Source organism: Phasianus colchicus, chromosome 13 (genome assembly GCF_987193195.1).
Source record: "Phasianus colchicus chromosome 13, bPhaCol1.hap1.1, whole genome shotgun sequence".
NCBI classification, from domain to species: Eukaryota; Metazoa; Chordata; class Aves; order Galliformes; family Phasianidae; genus Phasianus; species Phasianus colchicus.
Genome location: NC_143448.1, coordinates 6,237,501 through 6,257,699, shown reverse-complemented (window position 1 = coordinate 6,257,699; position 20,199 = coordinate 6,237,501). Strand labels below are relative to the sequence as shown.

Here is a 20,199-nt window from a genome sequence, read left to right as displayed (position 1 = left end):
AGATATAAGATGAAAGTAAAACTGTCACTCCAGACAAATTTTTTAGGCTGATTTGATTTTTAGAAGAAACAAAGTTACAACTGCTCCATAAAGAATGAAATGTTAAATCTAATGTATAAGGAATTGTGAGAGGCTTGTGAACTAGCTTCTTAGACCAGCTTTAGACTGCAAATTTTTTTCAGATGGGACTAGTTAAGAGATGTGCTTGTCTGTGACATAAAAATATTCTAGATGCATTTCAACTAGAGCTTTCACGTACAGCAAATATTCAGTTAACAGTAAAAGGTAATAAAGAGTAGAGAAGTTTTATGACTTGCAACCATCTGTGTAGATTGGATCTCTTCAATCACACACTAGACCAGCACTGTGAGATGTGAGGCTCTTTCTGTCAGAAATCCAGGCAAGTCATCTCATTGCCCAGGACTTTCTGGTGTCTCCCATGTTCGTCTGTGGAAATAGTTGGAGGCTGGTATTTTTAGACTTTTATTTACACTTACGTGTGTATTTATACACACACTTCAGATTTAAGATATATGTGTGTATGTATATATATATATATATATATATATATATAAATAAAATCTCCATGCTATAAATAAGATGTGAGGAAATGGGTGGCAAGTAGATGCTGATAGCATACTCCTTCCATTGCTAACTGATGTTAAAGATTGTGAGTCAAGGTTTTTACATTTGTAGTTTCTATGAATTTTTGGCTATATTGTGGCATAACAGGTGCTATATCCCAAGTTTCACACATATGTATGTACTAATCATCTACATCATGAGTGTATCAAGAAAAAGGGAGCTAGCATTAGCCTATTTCACTCACCTACAGAGGCAGCCTGATTACATTCATAATTGTAGCAGGGAACCAGGTGTCACAGCCTCTAAGGCACGGCTCTTCCTTTGCTTACATCTGGTTTACAGCAGCATGAATAAAGAGGGAACTGGGAGCCTAGACTCACTTCTCAGCTCTGTCACCAAGCCACCGCTGCATTTGGGCAAATTACTTAACTAATCCTTACTTCAATCCCTTACTTTGTTAAAGAGGTAAAACGATATTTGTCCACTCAACAGGGCACCGCTGTTATCTAACACCTACATCTAGACAATATTTTGAGAGCCCTCAATAAATGGTGCTATTGAAAGAAAGAGCTGTGTCCTCCCACCCCCTTCTGACTTAAGCAGAGAGCCAAAGCACAGGGCACTCTCTTTCCATTAGCAAAAATTGATGATAAAGTCAGCTCCTTCTTGGAGACAAACAAAACCCTGCATCCCCGAAACGTAATGAGAATTAAATGGCTGGAGATGATTTCTTTTCACTTAATGTTTTCTACTCTCAGCATTTAACTCAAAAAGCTCCAATACTTCTTTCACATAAATGTTGCCAGCGCTCATGTGGGTCTGGCAGATGCTTTTTTACTGCTTATTCTTTCTCCTTTCAAACTGTTTTTGCTGCTCCTCAGTTGTGCTGAAGCAATACTCAATAAAGGCTCTCTGTCTGCAACTGCCTGCGAGGCCTCGCGTGTCTTTGTCCAGCTGGAGGCCCACAGCGCCCTACCTGCTTCAATAAAGGGCCTTAACGACTTCTTACAAACTTACTAAAATGCAGGACAACGTCAAAAGGCCCAGCTCCAACCTACAGCAGTATTACCATCAATACAATGACTAACAATGGCTGTACAAAGGCAAACATTCCCTGGCTGTTTGTAAGTCAGTCTAATCTCAGGGCAGTATACTAAGCAAAACAAATTCATGCAAGGATTTCCTTTCTTAAATACCATAGAAGTGGCAGCCATCCTGTCTGAAAATAAGTTGTTAGCAGACATTTTCAATTCCTGTTATTCCTCTTTTGTACATGTGCCATATGCTCTCAGAAGTTCCCATCCTAAGATATCACTGGCACAGTGAAGTCACTTCTGCATATTTCTTTGTACAGGTGAAATTAATGCAGATTTTGGGGCACAGTTCTTGCTTAAAGTACTAACTAGCACAACTGCATCTGCTTCTACAGCTCTAACAGCATAAGCATGCTGTGACAAGCATGGCTTCGTCCCCCCCACAGTAAGATCTCTGTACTGGCAGCATATTTCATGCATTGCCTGGCTGCTTGGAGTTGAAGAAGTGAAGTGATGCTATCATGGTACTTGCATTACTGTTGGTATTCCTGTAGTATTTTTCCTGAATCATGTTGTGGGGCTTTCTGCTTACTTCGTTTTAGTTTAATTCCATTTCACAATACAACATACTACAAATCCTAACTCAGAAAAAACATCTGATGTAGCATTCACATGAAATATTGCTCTCCACAAGAAACAACATTACTCAGTTCCTAATAGAACACCAGCACTTTATGGCATTGTTGGTGGGCAGATTTTTAGTGACTTGTGAGATTTTATTAAGTACAGAAATAGATAAATATGGAAACATTTCTTATGTTTTAGATCTCAAAGACATCACTTTTCAGCAGGTGTGCCCTCCTGGGCAGCTGCTCAAGATTAGTAAATGACAAGTGCAGGATTATTATTTTTTTTTTTTTAAATATGGCTAAAGAATAAAATCTTCAGTCTGGCAAGTTGGAGTCAAACCACCACAATGAGCACCTGTTGAGAAAGGCCATTATTTGGGCTTGGGTTCTGGGTGAAAAGATCACTGTGAATTAATTTTGATTGCTTCACAAAACTCTGCATAACAAATGGTCCCTGACAGGGGTATCAGGGGACTTCCATTTGAAGGGGAGGAAAAAAAAGATTTTGTTTCTAGGAAGGTAACATAATCTCTGCAGTGACATTAAAACACCAGTGGCTGCACTTGGCAGAACCTCTTCTGAAACAGATTGTATTTGCTTAGGTTACCAGGTATTATGCTTCGGGAGAGAAAAGTGAAACAATTGATATCAGAATCTTATCTAAAAGATTAGCTTAAAAAGAATATGGTCAGAGATCCATGAATCCTGAATTGTTAAGGCAGTTCTTTGCTCGCAGGTTTATTAACAGCCCCATTTCTATGAGTTCTGGATGGCTATATATACTGCTAAGATGAAAACAGAGAAGAGAATAAATCAAACAAAAGTTTCTGCAGTCAACTAAATACAGCTGCTTTCCAGCATGAATTAATTCTAACTGCAAGTTACAGTAACACAAAGAATGATGTTAATATCTGGCAAGTATTTCTCTTTTAGTATAGAAGCTATTGAATATGAAGTTTTTCTCTCTCTGGAATGAAGTTCCAACGTGAAATACACAACAGTGCTACCTGTCTGTCACTCCCTGATTAAATGGAAGGCCAAGCTTACCATCTGTTTGTGCAAATGAAAAGCAATATTCCACCAACTACTCTGCATGATCACTTGACTTAAGTGTTTTCTGCAAAGCGATTTCTAGTTTAGCCAGGGCTTATTTTTAGACAAAGAATAAGCTAAAAGCATCGTGATTTCTGCTGATAATCATGATCCAGTTGACTTTATGCTTGATTTGTCAACACTAAGCAATTAATATTGCTTGAATTACTACATCTATGATTCACTCATAATTGACTGTAAAAGCTACATGCATATGAAGACAATTAAGTGCTCATGCCAATGTTTCCCTTTTTATTGTGTTTCTTTTTAAGGCTGCCTCAGTTATGTCATCTCTGGGTATTAATTGCACCTACACAAAGATTGTGATGTTTGGATTCATACAGGTACAGAAAGCTTCTATCTACACCTGGCAAAATCATTGTGGACATACTGAAGTCAGAGCACGGCCACACATTGTTAAATAAAAGTAACAAAAAGTCTAGAGAAATCAATCCTGCACTTTGTTCACTTCTGATACAGGTAGGAGCGGCTCTAACATTAGACTACAACCAGTATATAACTTTCTCAATTCTTGCAGCAGCATCTTTTTACGTGACAGGGCACAGCAGCCACCTGAAAAAGACTGGAAAAGCTGTTCTACTTGCTCTAGGAACAAGACTGATATGGTACCAATCCCAGAACAGAAACATTAGGAGACACCTTCAAGCACCCATAGGGTCCTGGTACAAAGGACATGAACAAACTGATCCGTGTGGAGAAGCAAGCAGGCTCTGTATTGTTCAAGTGAATGTCAGCTCCATGTACCTGCGTGCGCCTTGGATGACACTGCTGTCCTACAGCAGTCGAGTTCAGCATCTGCCATCCCAGAACTGACCCAGAGAGGGATGCACACACAAGAGGAGCTGACTGCACAAAGACAGTGCCCAGCATGAATCATTTCCCTTTTGAGGGACATACAAGTTTAAGTTTTTTCTGCAACTTTTGTCAAGCCTCAACTCCCTGAGTTTCTTGAAGTTATTGCATGCATTGCATCAAGCAATATATTTATTCACTAATTCCAAACTTCCTTTAATATAATACAAGAAGCAAAAGGGTAAGAATGGAAGAAAAATATCCTGAAGACGTCACTACATTTTTATTTAGATATATACATATGATGATTCTAATAATGATTCTACACAACACATTCAAAAAGCAGAGCATGGATTCCATTGGAAAAACACCAGCAGAGGGAAATATGTAACATATCCTGTTTTTTTCTTTTTTTTTTTCCTTCACATCTTCAAAATAAACTACAAATCTCCTATGTTGAAAAGTTCTTCCTTAAGTTAATAAAATCTGTCACTTTCCATAATGGTTGATTTGAAGAAAGTCCACAGGTGCAGCATTCTGTTGTTCACAGCTTGGCAAGTCAAGGCTTATAATAAAAAGCCCTCTGTGTTATGGTCCTCCTTCCCCATCAATTCACATCAAGTATTATTAGAATCATCTGCCACCTCAGTGGTGCTTCCTCTGTGCTCAAACTGCAGAAGCAACAATGACATTTTACAGCTCTGCAGGTGCTGCTGTGTGTGGTCACGAACACAGAAGCGTGGCCTGCTATTGTTCCCCAGCAGCACTTTGATCTCTGGCACAAAAAGCCACATAGCTGGCTGCCCCATTCATTTTGGGCTGGGTTTATATGGGGAAGAGGAAAAAAAGAGGTGACAAGAGATGGGCAATCCATAATATTTATTTCAACAAACGCTTCAAATCTTTTTAAACATCATAAGAGCATGGCTCATTAAACTACAACAGCCTCAAAATTGTGTTATAAAACCACAAAACAAAAAAATCAATACTTCTGCTGGGAAAGAGGTAATGAAATATATTGAGTTGGCTGAAAAGTGGTTTGTATGAATCATAATATTATTATGCGTGCACTACTTCCACTCCCAATACTTAAAGTTAACAAACTAGGAAATGTTTGCTTCCCCATCACTTAAACAGGTGCTAAAGGTCATATTTATCAAAGTTATTTTCCAGAGTCAGTCCTTCTGCTATAAATAATGCTGGGATGTAGGGGCTTAGTAAAGGGAGAGCAACTCAATACGTATCCGCTACCTGAGCTTCAGCTGCTGTGTTATTTCACAGCCTGATCAATACTCTGCTCCATGAGAGCAGAGGAAAGCGCCACAACATCACCCTGATGAGTCACTGTAGGTTTATTACTAAGCCAGAAGGACATAGCATTTCTGATGCTAGTGAAGACTAATTTTGATAGCACCATTTGACCGCTATTAAATAGTTGAGCTCTGTTTCAATACCTTGGCCAGTTTCTCCATTGGTGTCAGATAAACACTTCTAGAATTAAAACTTCCTCTGCAACCAAGAAAACAAACAGAAAACCTCTCTTAAATATTTTGATTTAGAATTACTTCTGGTTTATTTCAAGCCAGGATTATTGCTCTTCAGGTGAATCTATAGACATTTAAAAAAATGAACACGGATACTGCGAGGTGAGCAAACAGACAGCACGCACTCATGGAGCAGCCCAAGTGCTCGGTTCTGCCAGGTGAAAGGCAGGTTTCTGCTCAGGACCCACACTGCAATTTTGTACCAAACAGAACCCAGGAAGAAATGGACACCACTCTGCCTACACTCCCTCCCAGGCACGTACAGGGAAAGATTTCTTTCTCAATTTATTTCCCAAGAAAAATCAACCCTGAGCACTTGAAAACAAAGAGCAGAATCAAGACGACATTGAATAATAACAAAATAAGACTCCAGCAAAGGCTCAGCAGCCACTTGCAGCCAACATTCTCTCACTCTCCCCAGAAATACAAACCTTGATCTGCCAGCATAGCCCATCCCTGCCAATCTCCTTTTGGAGTGTAATCTAAAGACAGCAAAAGCTTCCCATACCAAAATTCATCCATTTAAAAGAACAGGGCTAAATCCACAAGAGTCTTTAGAGAAATAAAGAAAGCCATATCTAAAAAGAACAATTGATGGAGTAACTTTTAAGACTTGGTCAGAAGCTGCACACCTCAAGAGAGTAACAGAGGGTAACCTTACATCTCTGCACCTCTCATTTGCTGAGGACGATCAAAATGAGATCAACTCCTGGTTTACGACAAAGTCAGAGACAATTCCACTGCTATAGTCAAAAACCTCTCTGCACACCCCTTGTTGCTCCACAAACCCTGTGAGCACATTAACCCATTGGCACTGGACTTCAGCCACTCCAGTGTCCCGCAGCAGAGTGGTCATCCCAGCCATCCGTACGTGCTGCCATCTTGGGCTGCTTATGGTGACACTGGAGAGAGCCAAAATGGCCAACTACTTAACAGGAGAAGGAGAAAGGGTGCTACAGCTGTTAGCTATTGATACTTCATCCTAAATTTATTTTTACTTTTATTATTTTCTATAAATACTCATGTCTTTCAGCAGCTCTACTGCTGCTGGAGCCTTTTCCAGAAACTGTTAGTGTTATATGGAGACTTAACCCCTGACAGAGAAAAACAGATCAAGAAAGAAACTAGGAGGCGGTGGAAGAAGAAACACTGAAAATTACTAATTCTGAACAAAGAGAAATATGTCACATCACCATAGGACTGCTACTTCAAGATCTTCCTACAGGTGCTGGCTATCCTGGTTCTGAGCCCAGCAGTGCCAGTTTCCTCACACACGCACACTCTACTCCCCCAGCTGACTAATTGCTTTCCTTTTCCTAGCTGCTTTTTTGTTTGACTGGTACAAACATACAGAAGTAATGTTAGTGTGTCAGCTGGGAACTGCCCGCTGTTCAGGGAGTGAGGAGGAATACTGCCTCAACTATTTGTTTCTGCTGTTACTGCTGCCAATATCTAGTTTTCTGAAAGAACACAGCACTTCAAGACTGGCAATATATGAAATCAGGACTTGGGGTTTTAGTTGACAATTACTACAGACTCTCGAAGAAGTGAAAATCATTCCTCTCTTTGTCAGTCACCATGTGGAAAAGTTCTAAACACATATAATGTGATGACTTATATCGCACATAGCCAAAGTTTCAAAACAGAGTTATGCTTTCAAAAGCAAAGATCACCACTGCCACATAGGGTTACAAAAAGCAAACTGATCAAACTGAATAGAGGAAGTCCATCAGATACAAAACAAATGCTTTTCTTTAGCCATTACCCCTAGTGCTCGATGGTAGACCTGATGGTAGACATCACTATTAGCTGCATGTTGAGAAATAGCTGCACTGCTCTGCTTGCTGCTAGCAATTTTATGTAGTGCATGCAGATACATATTCTATAGGAGAAAACAGAAACCATCATACAATATTACAGAGACTCGCAGCAAAACCAACAGCTGCAGAGGAGCCCAGTTGTCTCACTGCTCGTGCCAGCCTCAAGCCAACCAGGAGGACAGAGGCTACAGGACTGAGCCTGAATTGCCATGCTGTGCAGCACATAGCATTTTATTTCTGACTAGATATGACATCCCCAATTCCACATGCTTAGTTTTACCAGATATTTCATAAATCTTTCTATTCCAAGAGAGTATCCACATAGCACATTAGTAAAAGACTAATCCAAATAGCTTCCACTCTACAAATGCAAAATAAATGAAAAAGAAAGGTAAGGAGTTATTGCTAGAACTCTCTTACGGAGCATATAAAGAGATTAAAACACTTTGACCAGGGTGATGAACACCCAGAAAACGTAATTTTCATTTACCGATTCAGACCCCCACGCTTCAACCACAAGGGGAACTTCACATAAGACTTCAAGGCTCCGAACCATGCCATATTAAAGTGTAGTTAAGTTCCATTTGACAGCATTAACAGTAAGGAACTGCGTGCATCAAGCTAGTTCATGTGTCAGTACATGGAGGGTGGTGGAAGGAGAGAAAAGTTATCTGTTCAAATAACACCAACGTATCAAATTAAATTTCAGTGTTGCAGTCAACTTTTCATTTTCACTAATGGCTTTTAAGAAAGCCAGGCATTTTTCCTCAGTCCATTTTACCTTTTCCCTCCATTTGACAAATATTGATTTTCATTTCCTCCAAGTTTAAGTGCACTGAATACTATTGCGGCTGTTTTGTTTGCTTTTTTGTTTGTGTCTCAGCTTTATCGAGGATGCCAGCATGAATGCATAGAGCTTTGGAAAGAGAGAATTGGTTTAATAACGTCTTCAAATCCAGGAGAGAACACAGAAGCAGACACTACTGTTTTGTATAGGTCAAGCAAGAAAAGTGACTGTAAGCAACTACATAACATCCATAAGGAGATGACAGAAGTAATAGTATGGGTGTTTTAAGCTGTGATACTATCTTGTGTCACAACAGAAGTGTTCTTTCTCTACTACAGTGCAATGTTAGACATACTGTCTTAAATGGCCTTCAGTAGTGCTTTAAGCTGAGCCTGTTCTTACAGAGTCCTTCAGGAGGGTAACATCTCCTGCAGTTCTGTCTCAAACAAGCTCCAGAATTATGAGTTGCCTTCTCCTGAACTCAGAGGTGATGGCTCTACCTCAAGTTTCATAAGATCTCCTCAAGCTTTGTGAACCTTCCCGGCATATCTTGGATATCTTCTATCTTACGGCAGTACCTTGGACACGATGACCTTAGAATCACTTAGACCAGAAAAGGTCTCTGTCTTAGAAGCCAGATGCACCTTTAGAGCAGCTGTCTGTGCAGAGCTCACTCAGTGTTAAAGCCAAAACATTCTAACTTCAGAAGGGGATTCAATCCATTTATGTGCACCAGAGGTGTAGGCTGATAGGAAGGGATCCCCAACAACCAAGCCAACTATCACAGACAGCCTCATTTCCCTCAGCAGCTCTGACAACTTGCCAAGAGGAGTCAGTATTCATTCCAGGCAACTAAAACATAGAAAACCTTTGCAGTCTGTTTCTCTCTAATTTGCTATTAGCTGAATACCCAACAGAAAGATAGGAGCTTGCATGAGACACGTTTAGTATCAAAGATGATTATCCCCTTAACTGTTGTTCACATGATACAAACGTTAACTTCTCTACCTATTAAATGGCATTTTAAAATCCCATTGAAAGGAAGGCAATTTAGAATTATTCACAGCTAAAGAAAGTTCAGTATCAGAACAGGTATTGGTTTGATAAATGCCTTAACATTAGTCACCTAGATAGTCTCAGGGGCTCAGCTTCCTACTGTATTTTCCAGCAAGCAAGTGGAGACCAGTGAGGTTACATTTATGACATTGTGCCAAATGACTTCACATTTCTCTTTCCATATTCAGTTCCAAATATTGCTTGTGTTGCACCACCTGATGCCAGGTGCTGCAGGGCTTCTACTACACCTATCTGACATTGTGATGCTGCATTTTTAAGACCTTTAAATAATAAAAATAGACCTTTGCACTTTAGCATTGCCCTGATCAAGAGAACTGTCTGTACAGATGATGTGAATGCCTGCTAACGCAGAGAGACTTCTTACTTAGAGGAAATGACACCAGAAGTTCCAGGGCCAAATGCTCCAGTAAGGATGTTCCTTACTTGCACTCACGACCCAGTCTGACACAAGTATGGAAGTGCCTTCAGTACCCCTCTAACCAGAAACAAACTGCTTTCCAAAAGTTAAAGTAACTTCCAGAAGTTAAGAAAAGCCTGCAGTTCAGCTTTGATCAGTCAGCTGCTACAAAAAGGAAGATGTCATCACTTTGTTACTCCAAAACCCTCCAACAGGTGGGTGAGAACACTCACAGGTGTTCTGCACAGAGCCACCTGCCTGCAAGCCTCCAGCCCCATACAACCTGCAGGCTTTGTACAGAATGACTTCTACATTCTACATCTCAGTTTTCACCAGCTCCCTCAAAGCTAAATGAACTTGATCATCAAAGATTTCCCTCCTGTTTTCTCTCTTAGTGCTGTAGCAACCAGACAGATCAATACAATGGGAAATGCATTACAACAGAGCCATGATGATGGAAGAACCAACACAATAAAGGAAGGGAAGATTGCTCACCTGTATCAGAAGATAGCAGGCTCATAGGGGAAAGCCTCACTAAGAAGGGATCTCCAACCAGAGATCCTCCCCCAGAGGCAGTCAGCCCTTAAATGAGGTCTAAGAGAGGTGCAGCCAGGCTCCACCCCTGCTGGTCACACAGCTGAGTTGCCTTCACCTGTGCTCCCAGGGCTGACAGGGCCCTTTCCCCAGGTGCTCAATCAGTGGTTCAAGCTCGTCCTTATTCCCATAACACTGAGTGACTTTGCCTCTTAAAGATTTAGGCTGTGGATTCAAAAACAAATATCTAAACAAAAACAGAAAATAAAAGAGACTTATAGTAGGACTAAACTATAGTATGATTCGAGACTGAAACTTGCTTTTGATCACTACCATGCTTACACCTCACTTACCTGTGACATACTTGGGTGTCTGCACGTCATTCAGGAACTCTGAGTATCTCATGCCTCTAGAACAAGGAGATCCTCCCAAGCAGCAATCACCACGTGCTGGCTATTTTCTAAGCATCCTCTAGGCCACTGCCAGTAGTGACAGAAAGACTGGCTCAGCTGCTCTTATATTAACTATAGCCTGGATGTAAAAAAACAGAAATACAAAATCAGGAGAGAGAGCATAGGCATAGCTATCTGTAACCCTGTGCTCAGGGAAGTTGCACATTCTCCAGTTATTTCTGTTCTTCTCTATAGATATTTCCAAACTTCTATTCCTCCTTAACATTTTGCCTAGGAAAAAGTATTTATACAAGAGATTGTATTGTATGTGAAATCTTTAAGTCATTATATTTCAGCTCAGCAGCTAAAAGACATATTGCTTCTGGCTTGTGTAAATAACCGTACCCATTTATTTGCAAAACATTATTTTAACTTCTGTCAATTCATATTCATGAGGGAAGGAAGCCAGATAGAAAACGATCCTTTGATTTTAAATAAATAAATGGAGAAGTACTGCAGCCTGGCAGGGAGCAAAAAAAGGGGGGTGGGGGTGGGAAAGGGAACTTCAGTCGCACCTTCACGTGCCAAGTAACAGCGGCCTCCTGCAAAGGTGCAACCCGGTAGCTTGTGGCTTCCGGACTCCCAAAAGAACAAATACGCCCTCACCAACAACAGCCCAGCACAGGAGGCAACGCGGAAATCCGTCCCCCTTCCCGTCGACAAAAAAAGAAACCTTTGGGACTTGGCTGTCATCTGCACGTGGAATAAGCCGGGCGGTGCCCCTCGCACCTCTCTGCCGCCCCAGCGGAGCAGCGCGCCGCCTCCTCCCTCCATCCCCCACCGCCTTTCATCCCTCCTCCTTCGCGCGGGCGGAGCTGCGCCGTCAGGCACGGCGTGCGGCTGCCGGCCGGCGCTACGCGGGGCTCTGGGAGCGCCCGGCTCCAGGCGCTGCTGCCCCGCGGTGCTGCGCGCTCCGCCGCCCGGCCGCCCTTCCCGCACGGGGAGGCTCCGCGCGCTGCCAGCCCGGTGCTTAAATAAATCGCTGCCGAGTGAAGAAAGCGACTCGTTAAGGGGATGAATTGAGCGATCGTTGGAGCTTGGAAAAAGTGGGGTGGGGGAGAGGCGGGGAAGAAAAGGAAAAAAAAGGGGGAGGGGGGAAGAAAGAAAGAGAAACCTCCGCGCTTAATTTTAATGGATCATAAAATTGCGATGAGCGTGAAGGAGAAGGAAAAAGAGGAGGAAAAGTTTGTTGCTAGTGAGAAAAAATGCGGCCGCACAAACAAAACCGTTAAGAAAGAAGCAAAATGTCCCATTCCTGAATAAGTACTAATGCAGTGTCTGTGAATAGGAAATCCTGCGCCGGGTGAGTGCAGCGCGGGCGCCTCTGTTTGCCTGCCAGCCGCCGCCCCGGGGACAGCCGGCTCCCCCGGTGCCCACGGCCCGGTGTCAGGTAACGGGACGTTCAACTGCCGCCTTTCCAGAGCGAATTACACGCGCACGTCCCCCCCCAAACCCGCTGCTGGCAGCGGGCGCTCCGCCCGACGGGGCGGGGAAAGGCTCCGCCTCCACGCCGCTCGGCTCCGGCTTCGGGGCGGGGAGTGCGGCGGCTCCGCCCCGAGCTGCGGGGGGAGGGAAAAGCCTCGCAGGGCGCGGGGACGGATGGCAGCGTCCGCCGGGCAGAGCGCGACACGTCCGGTCCCTTTCTCACCGCCGAGCGCCCATCCCCGCGGCCGGAACGCAGAGGAGCGGCCCCGCCCCGCCCCGCCGCGTTCCATCGCGGCAATCGATCCGCGCGGAGGAAAGGGGCGGCTCCTCGGACAAACGCCACCGAAAGGCGGGGAGAAAAAAGCCCCCGTCCCGTCGCACCTCACCTGCGGCGCGGTTACGGAGCCCCCGGAACGGCCGCGGCGCCGCGTCCCCTCCGCTCGGCGGTGCGCGGTTCCCTCAGCCGCTCCCGCCCGGCACGCGCCCAACCGACGGCCGTCCTCGCGCCGCGCGGCCTCGAAAGGAAACCGCTCGTGTTCGCTCCTGCAAAACGGCCGCGGGGCGCTGCGCCTCAGCGGGAGCGGAGAGCCGGAACGCCGCGCGGCCACGACCGCCCCGCCGCCTGCAGCGATGCTGCCGCGCTCGGCTCGGCGCGGAGCGGGGGTTGGAGCTTCGCCGAGGCGGCCGTGGAAACACGCTCGATTTAGCTTTGTGCGAGAGCAAAAGGTGGCTCGACCTTCCTGACTGCTCGCACCGAGAAGCCGGCGGGCTCCGGGTACGGCCGCCGCACGCGCACCGCGGAGCCGTGGCGGTCAAACAGGAGAGCGTTCTAAAGATAGCGAGTCCGGGAGGTGTTCAGGCTACAGCGTTATACTTTACTGAGCGTTCATAATCATATTAACGGCAAAACTCCTCGGGAAGTTTTTCTCCCTCCCCAGCTTTTCAGCCAAGCCCTCTGCAGCGCCCGAATCGATGGGGAGCGCGAGGAGACCGAGGTGCGGGAGAGCAGAACGGCCCTTGTGCCCATAGCAAAGAAACTCCTCTAGAGCAAATACCTGCGTGCTGCAGTTGTGAACAGAATATACGTGCGTGCACAACCGGTCGCTCCTGGTTGGCTGGTTTGTTTGGACCATCCGTAATTTGAAGGCAGCCAAACTAATTTATTTGCCTTGAGCGATAACATTAGGGAGATCACAGCCCTCGGGTCGGAGCGCTGGGCTCAGCTCCGTGTCCCCACGCTCCCGCTGAGGTCGGCGGTCACTGCAGGAGCAGAAGGGAAGCCAAATCACGTGCGAGGCCAAAGCAATTCTTTTTGTCTTTACAGTCAAGTTATAGGCTCCATATAACATACGGAGGTTTGCAAGTGGACATCTTAACACAGATAGAGCAGCGTAAGCGTGCCACAAACATAGACTCTCATAGAGTAAAATTAATATCAAATATAAAGCATTTGAACCAAATCAAGCCTTAAATGTGATAAGCACTTCCTTCAAAGGAAAATTCCCCAGGCTCGATGAGGTCTTTGCTAGCAGCATTTTTTTATATATATGTGTATATATATATATATATATAAAGAAAAGAAAAATGCCAAAATATCTACAATTTGATGAGAAGGCGTAATCGATTAATTAAAGAGAAAGTCCCCACTATTAGGGAGTACGAAAAATATACCAGCAATTAATATGCAGCACATACGTATACCCATACTTACAAATATAAACACACACGTACAACCTGGACAGTTCGTGTTAACCAAGGGAAAGGCTAAGTAATACATTCAAAATGATTACCAAATACAGGTACACTTTAAAAACACAGAGACAGCAGTTTTTATCTGTTGCAAAAATGTATTTGATTACTCGAGTAAAATTACAGTATCTCTGCTGTTAGTAAGTATTAAATGTTAAAGAAACTGGACCTCTTTTTCCTTTCAACTTTCCGAGAAAGTGCATGTAACAGTCCAAGGTTCCCCCTGCCCCCATACCTAATACAAAATAAACAGACACTATACTTGTTCCCTTAGTCAAGGAGTAGGGCTTGGTCTTGTAAGGAACGTATATACATTTTAATGAAAGTGATGTCTTATTGTATATACAGGAGCATCTACAGTTGTCCACGAGAGTTGTTCAAGATGCTATACTTAGCAGCATTGTGAAAGTCCAGCACATCTTCTATAATGGATATACCTACAAGGCAAAATGTTACGTCTCAGTTTCAACTACCAAAACAACACTTCAGTATCTCCTCTAATAATCTGCGTGCTTATTACTGTACAGAAATGTATTAACATTTAAGACGACTCAAGTAAAAAGCACAATACAAATAACAGTTCAAAACGGAAAATGTTAAACCTACAAAAATTAAAGCAGTTTTAATTTTATAATAAAAATCAAAAACTGAGCTGTGTAAAGGACCCACACTGTTCAGTCTATATCCTTTCAGTCCTTTTCTTAATTCCGTTTGGAAAAATTAAACAATGTGTTTTGCTGATAAAATTTCCAGCAGGATCAAAGTGTACATTTATATACAGACTTTTATTAGAGATCTAATGCATCACTGAGGCATTGCATCAATACCAGAGTTCATGTTAAACTGGGTATAGAAAATAAGTTAATGCCAGAATAAGATCACCTAGCAGAACAGACTCGCAACTGCCATAAATGTTACAGCAACTTTACAGCACTCTAGTCGATTAGTATTTAGTTCAAAATACAGGAGACCAAAGTTAATGCTTGCATTTGTTTGCAAAGCAAGGTTATATCGCTAATAAATAAGCTCTCTTAGAACTCTAGAAGTAGAACATGGTACAAAAAAAAAAAAAAAAAAAAAAAGAAAAGTCTCTGTAATGTTGTAGCTCGCAGTTTGAAAAAAGCAACCCTAGGTTGCACTATTTGCAGGAATGTTATGTATAGTTTTTACTAATTCGTTACAATTTCTTTGTTGTCTTCCACGAAACGCGTAAAGCGGAAGTTTGTCCCATTCTCATTGCTTGCCATTTTCTCCAGACCAGCTAGAGGTGCGTTGGGTTCCGAACTCGGGAGCTTCTCCAGGCTGCCCGTCAGGCCGCTGATGGGCGAGCTGCCCCCGTTGCCCAGGCCCCCCGGCGGCGGAGGGATGCCGCCGTTCTGGATGACGGAGATCTCGTTGGTCTTCATGGCCAAGCCGTTGGAGAGCGCTGCTGCGTACTGGTTCCAGAAGCTGGACGGGTCTCCGTTCCCCGACCGCGCAGCCAAATCCTTCTGGAACATTTCTGGAAACTTTACAGGATTGCCTCCTAGGAACGTCATGGGGCCATCGACAGAAAGTCGTCTGCCTCGCCTTGCGGGAGTGCTGTTCCACATGTGAGTGCCCATGTGAACCTGGAAAGAGAGAAGGAAGAAAGAAAGAAAGAAAGAGTAGCAGTTGGCAAACTTATTTTCATCGTGGTGAAGGCAGCAGTTCACAAACATGTCCAGTCTTGTTACGTAATAAAGCAGTAAAGGCAGCGGATGCAGGCTTCCATTTCCCATCTGGAGTAATAAACAAGCTTCTTCTGGATCAGCCCAGCACCATCACCCAGCATATCCTGTCTTCCTCCTGAACAGTACGTTACTTCTTACTTTTTTTAAATTATTATGTGTATTTAGCTTATAATGACTTTGTGTTACTCCATCAATTGCAGATAGCTGCTTTTGGGGCTAGAATTGCTATGTCCACTTTCATTGCAGTGGTAAGTATTGTATTTGACACCCTTTTCCCCATAAACATCCTTTTCAGACAGGCAGAAAGTATCCTTTGCTGATTGCTCATCGGAGAGCCTCGTGTATAGACAGAATGGCCTGAAAGTAATTATTCATCTCACATTACTGGCAGCAACCTCTAGAGAAATACTCTGTCAACAGAAAAATGTACACAGTAAAGTGCTCAACTGGTGTTCTAAAACTTAAGTATATTTGCTTTTCCGAACACATATCAGTAGGAAATGTTAGTTATATAATCAATTAAAGTATTACCCATTAGTTCCAGAATTATGTTAATAGTTTTTTTAAACAATCATCATTTTACATGATAGCTACGAAAAAACAACACATTTGAGAGCCTTTTGCTTTCTTACTGAAAGCATTTCTCTATTTATTAGTACTGCCTACCAACATATGGCTGTTCTCTTTCACGCTCTACATAGATGGTCTTTGCTAGTAGGTGAATTTTAATTATGCATCGAAAACAGATCACGCTTCGGACCTGCTGCCAATGCAAGCACTCAACAAGAGCCCATCTAGTACTATCACTCTGTTTATCATACCACAGGTACTGCTGCCTGCAGCATTAATCACTGTGAACGCTGGAAACCAACCAACCAACCAACACCAACGCAGCAAGGACAAAATGAAACCTAAGAACAGCAAGAAGAAAAAGTACCTTCAGATTGCCTTTTGTTGTGAATGCTCTTCCACATATAGTGCAGGCAAAAGGTTTCTCACCAGTGTGCGTCCTTTCGTGGATCTGCAGAGCGCTGGAGGAGGAAAACGTTTTCCCACACGTGTTGCAGTAGTGCTGTTTGGGGGTTCTTCTGGGGAGAGCAGGCAGCAGGACAGGGGACGTGGCAGAGGACAGTGGCCCCGAAGCAGCCAGAGCAGAGGGTGTTTCTTTGCCGTCCTGAGGGGAGCTGTGCACGAAGCCGTTAACCTCCGTCTTTATGAGCGATGACAGTGAATTAGCAGGCATAACCGAAGAGTTCGGATTAGGACCGATACTGGAATTGGGCTCAAAAAGTTGTGATGGTAGATCTCGCATTTGATGTGTCAACATATGTTGCTTCAAATTACCCTTTGTGGAAAAGCCACGATTGCAAACTGTGCAAATAAACGGTCTCTCTTTGGTATGACTTCTGTAATGAATGTCCAAGGCACTCTGACAAGCGAATGTTTTGCCACAAATGTCACATGCGGTGTTTTTAAATTTACCTCTATCTCTGAAAGGAAAGAGCATACTCAGAGACTCTTCTTTAATCATTTTATCAGTGTTACTAGATGTCAAGTCCAAAGCACCACTGTTTGCAGGGGTTGGAGACAAACCATTGGCAAACTCACTTGGTAAAGCTCTTACTGGTTTCTCTTCGATACTTGGTGACTTGTGGTAATCGTTAGTGCTGTTGGATGGGGACAAGGCCTGCATGGAAGAGGTAGACTCCGAGACAGCAGGGCTTCCAGCACTTTGGCTTTCCATGTCACCACCGACAGACGACGAATCATTAGTCAAAACATCCCCTTCCACTGACCCATTTTCTACTGACTTTAAGCTTGCCTGAAGTTGTTCAGCAAGTCCTGCATTGATCATCTTCATCTGATTCTCCAAAGCAGCAATACTTGACATTTCCAGGGGCAGAGGGGAAGAAGACAAGCTGTCTTGTGATGCATCTGCAGATTTCGGAGTATCTGGCACGCTGCTGTCAGGACAGTCTTCCATGTTCTCATCTGAGAAGTTGTCTAAATCATCAAAATTCTTATCATCAAAAGATCCCGTATCAGATTCCATTGACTCGGGATAGTTTTCGGTGACTGGGGTGTTTGGGATCTGCCCTCCCATGTGCATCCGGATGTGCTGCTGAAGCACAACGGCATTGGTGAATTTCTTCTGGCAGATTGGGCATGAATGTTGTACTCTCAGTGGGGGCATGGCACGGTGGACGCTGTAATGAGTCTTTAAGTTGCCTTTAGTAGTGAAAGCGCGTCCACAGATTTTACATTTAAATGGCCGCTCACCAGTATGGGTGCGATAATGCATTTTCAGTGCGCTCTGGCAGCTGAGAACTCGGTGGCAAATGATACACTCGTTGGGATCGGTTGCCTTTTTGTCAATGTTTTCTACCAGTTGCTGCAGTTTTGACGTTTCAGATGCTGGCGTCGAATCCAACAGTCCTCCAAATGGAAACTTTGCCTTAAATTGCTCTGACATTAGAGGCATCAGTGGATTTGTAAAAGTGGCGATGCTGCCAGAGCCCGAGTCTGCTGCCGGTGAACTCACAGAGCTGCTCATGTTAGCAACGGAGTTTGAATTTTGAGGGTTTTCTTCCATTTTGCCGTTTGAGGTAGGCAAAGCACCAGCCTCTACCTCATCAGAAAGTCCATTGGAAATTTTTGATGTGGGGTCAGCGGTTCCCGAGTCACTCTTGACAGAGCAGGGAGGGCTGGCAGAGGGATGGCTAATGGGAATCGGCTGAGGCTCCTCAGTTTTGATGAATGGGGTCAAGCTTGGTATCGTCGGCGGGAGTGGCAGCCCCACAGAAGTGGTGAGCGTGGAAAGGACTGGCTTACTGTCCAGCCAGCTCGTGACAGGCTTCTCTGGCGGTATAGACATCCCATAAGGAATACCCGTGCTTGTAGGAATATTGTCCAAATGCTCTGGCACTGGGTACGGATTCATCTGAATATGAGGATATTTTTCTTTATGCCGCTGAAAGTGGACTTTTAAGTTTCCCTTTGTGGAGAACCTGTTTCCACATATGTTGCATTTAAATGGCCTCTCGCCAGTGTGAGAACGTAAATGAATCTGCAAGGCACTGTCACTCCCAAACACTTTAGCACAGAACCTGCATTTATGCTTAAAGAACGCCTCGTCTGAATTACTTTTTGCTTCAAAAGCAGTTACATTTGGTGGCTTGCTTTTTCTTTGCTGTGCCAAGGCAGTCAAGGAGTTTAAATCCTCTGCAGGTGTTCCGATATTGGACAAGGGGCTGGAGAAAATAGAGTTACTAGGGGTGGGCTGAGGTAGAAGTGGATTAGATGCAGGACTTAATAAACTGCTTATTGCAAAAGCTGGTGAAGATGATGCCGATACTGGTGGGTTGCTGAGCTGTGAGCCACCAATACTCGAAGCCACTTTTTCTGAGGACGGTGTTGTAACTGCTGCTGCCAGTATGTTAATATTTGGAGAAGAGCCACTGCTGGATGGAATTAGAGTGCTGCCAGGGTTGCTCTGAGGTAGCTGTATAGGGGGTAGCTGTTTCACACCACTGATGCTGGCAGATTGACTAGCAAGGCTTTGTGCTAATCCAGCTGCTGCAGCCAGCTGCTGGGATAAATGGGAACTTAACGTGGACAAGGGGTTGGCAGATGTTCGTAAAGTACCTTGAGACGGGCTAGAAGACGTTGGCATGTCCGTATTTTGGGAAGCCAACAATAATATTTGGTGACGAATTTGTTCAATCAGTTGCAACTGGTGGATCTGCTGCTGCTGTAAAGCCAACAGTTGCTCCATCAGGGCAGGTACAGCAAGCTTGTTGTTCGACGCACCGTTACACCTTGCTTCCTGCGAGAACTGTGCTACTGCCACTTTAGTACTCTGAAGATTTTCAATTATTACGTTACTGTTTATTACTGAAAAGTTGCCTAACGTCGTCAGATCCCCTATGTGAGGTAGAGAGGTTGTTACAGCTGAGGTACCCATTGTGGAGCTGTTACTGCTTGTAATACTATTGTTGACACTCTTGGAACTGCTACTGCTATTGTTAATGCTGGAAGCCTCCACATCCATGGATTCTTCCTTGTCAAGTTTGTTATGCTCTGAAAGGTCACTGCAGTCTACTTGATCTGTGTTATTAACTGTGTCATTCATCTGTTCATCAGGATTATCAGAAGGGGAACTAGGAGGGAAGGTTTCAGGAGGAGAAGCTGGATTTTCATTCACAATTAAAACTAATTGATTTTTAGTACAGTTCTTCTTGTGTTGCAGGAGATCTGATAATTCAAAGAACTCAGCACAGCACCTGCCACAGACATGGGCGTCCTTATTCTTAGTGGTTCGATTTCCTTGACCCTTTTCTGTGTCTCCTAAAACATCAAAAGATGATGGATTAGAAACTGAACAGCAATACAAAAAAAAAAAAAAAATCTGCTGGACATTTTATTTAAAAGCACTGTTTTTATCTACCACTCTAAAAAATAGACTAAGATGGTACATGGAAATAGATCGATATTTCTACTTCACAAAAATCAGTCAAAAGCAAGATTTGAGACCCTACAAGGGAGCTTT

General features: G+C 43.7%; 2 protein-coding genes and 1 long non-coding RNA gene across 13 annotated transcripts in view; 1 reads left to right on the top strand and 2 right to left on the bottom strand.

Moving 5' to 3' along the window:
* The window catches only part of LOC149916129 (uncharacterized), a 214,057-nt gene extending 201,357 nt beyond the window's left edge, over positions 1-12,700 (bottom strand). For 3 of the 4 annotated variants that reach the window (XR_016470890.1, XM_090149923.1, XM_090149924.1), the window contains exons 1-2: positions 12,576-12,700; positions 10,666-10,843 (exon numbers count right to left, since the gene is read on the bottom strand). The gene's annotated coding sequence lies outside the window, so the exon portion shown is untranslated. Of the gene's footprint in view, positions 1-10,665; positions 10,844-11,279; positions 11,538-12,575 lie in introns of those variants that run through there. The other variant, XR_016470891.1, reaches the window with a different exon arrangement.
* Positions 12,701-13,791: 1,091 nt separating this feature from the next.
* The window catches only part of SALL1 (spalt like transcription factor 1), a 33,803-nt gene continuing 27,395 nt past the window's right edge, over positions 13,792-20,199 (bottom strand). For all 8 annotated transcript variants that reach the window (XM_090149915.1, XM_090149914.1, XM_090149916.1 and 5 more), the window contains 2 exons: positions 16,588-19,997; positions 13,792-15,548 (listed from right to left, as the gene is read on the bottom strand). In XM_090149915.1, the coding sequence (XP_090006041.1) occupies positions 15,108-15,548; positions 16,588-19,997 (3,851 nt within the window). In that variant the 3' untranslated portion in view covers positions 13,792-15,107. The remainder of the gene's footprint in view (positions 15,549-16,587; positions 19,998-20,199) is intronic.
* LOC116243651 (uncharacterized) lies at positions 15,470-16,573 on the top strand. The gene is made up of 3 exons (XR_004170027.2): positions 15,470-15,772; positions 15,851-15,898; positions 16,477-16,573. It is a non-coding gene; the product is annotated as an uncharacterized LOC116243651 (long non-coding RNA).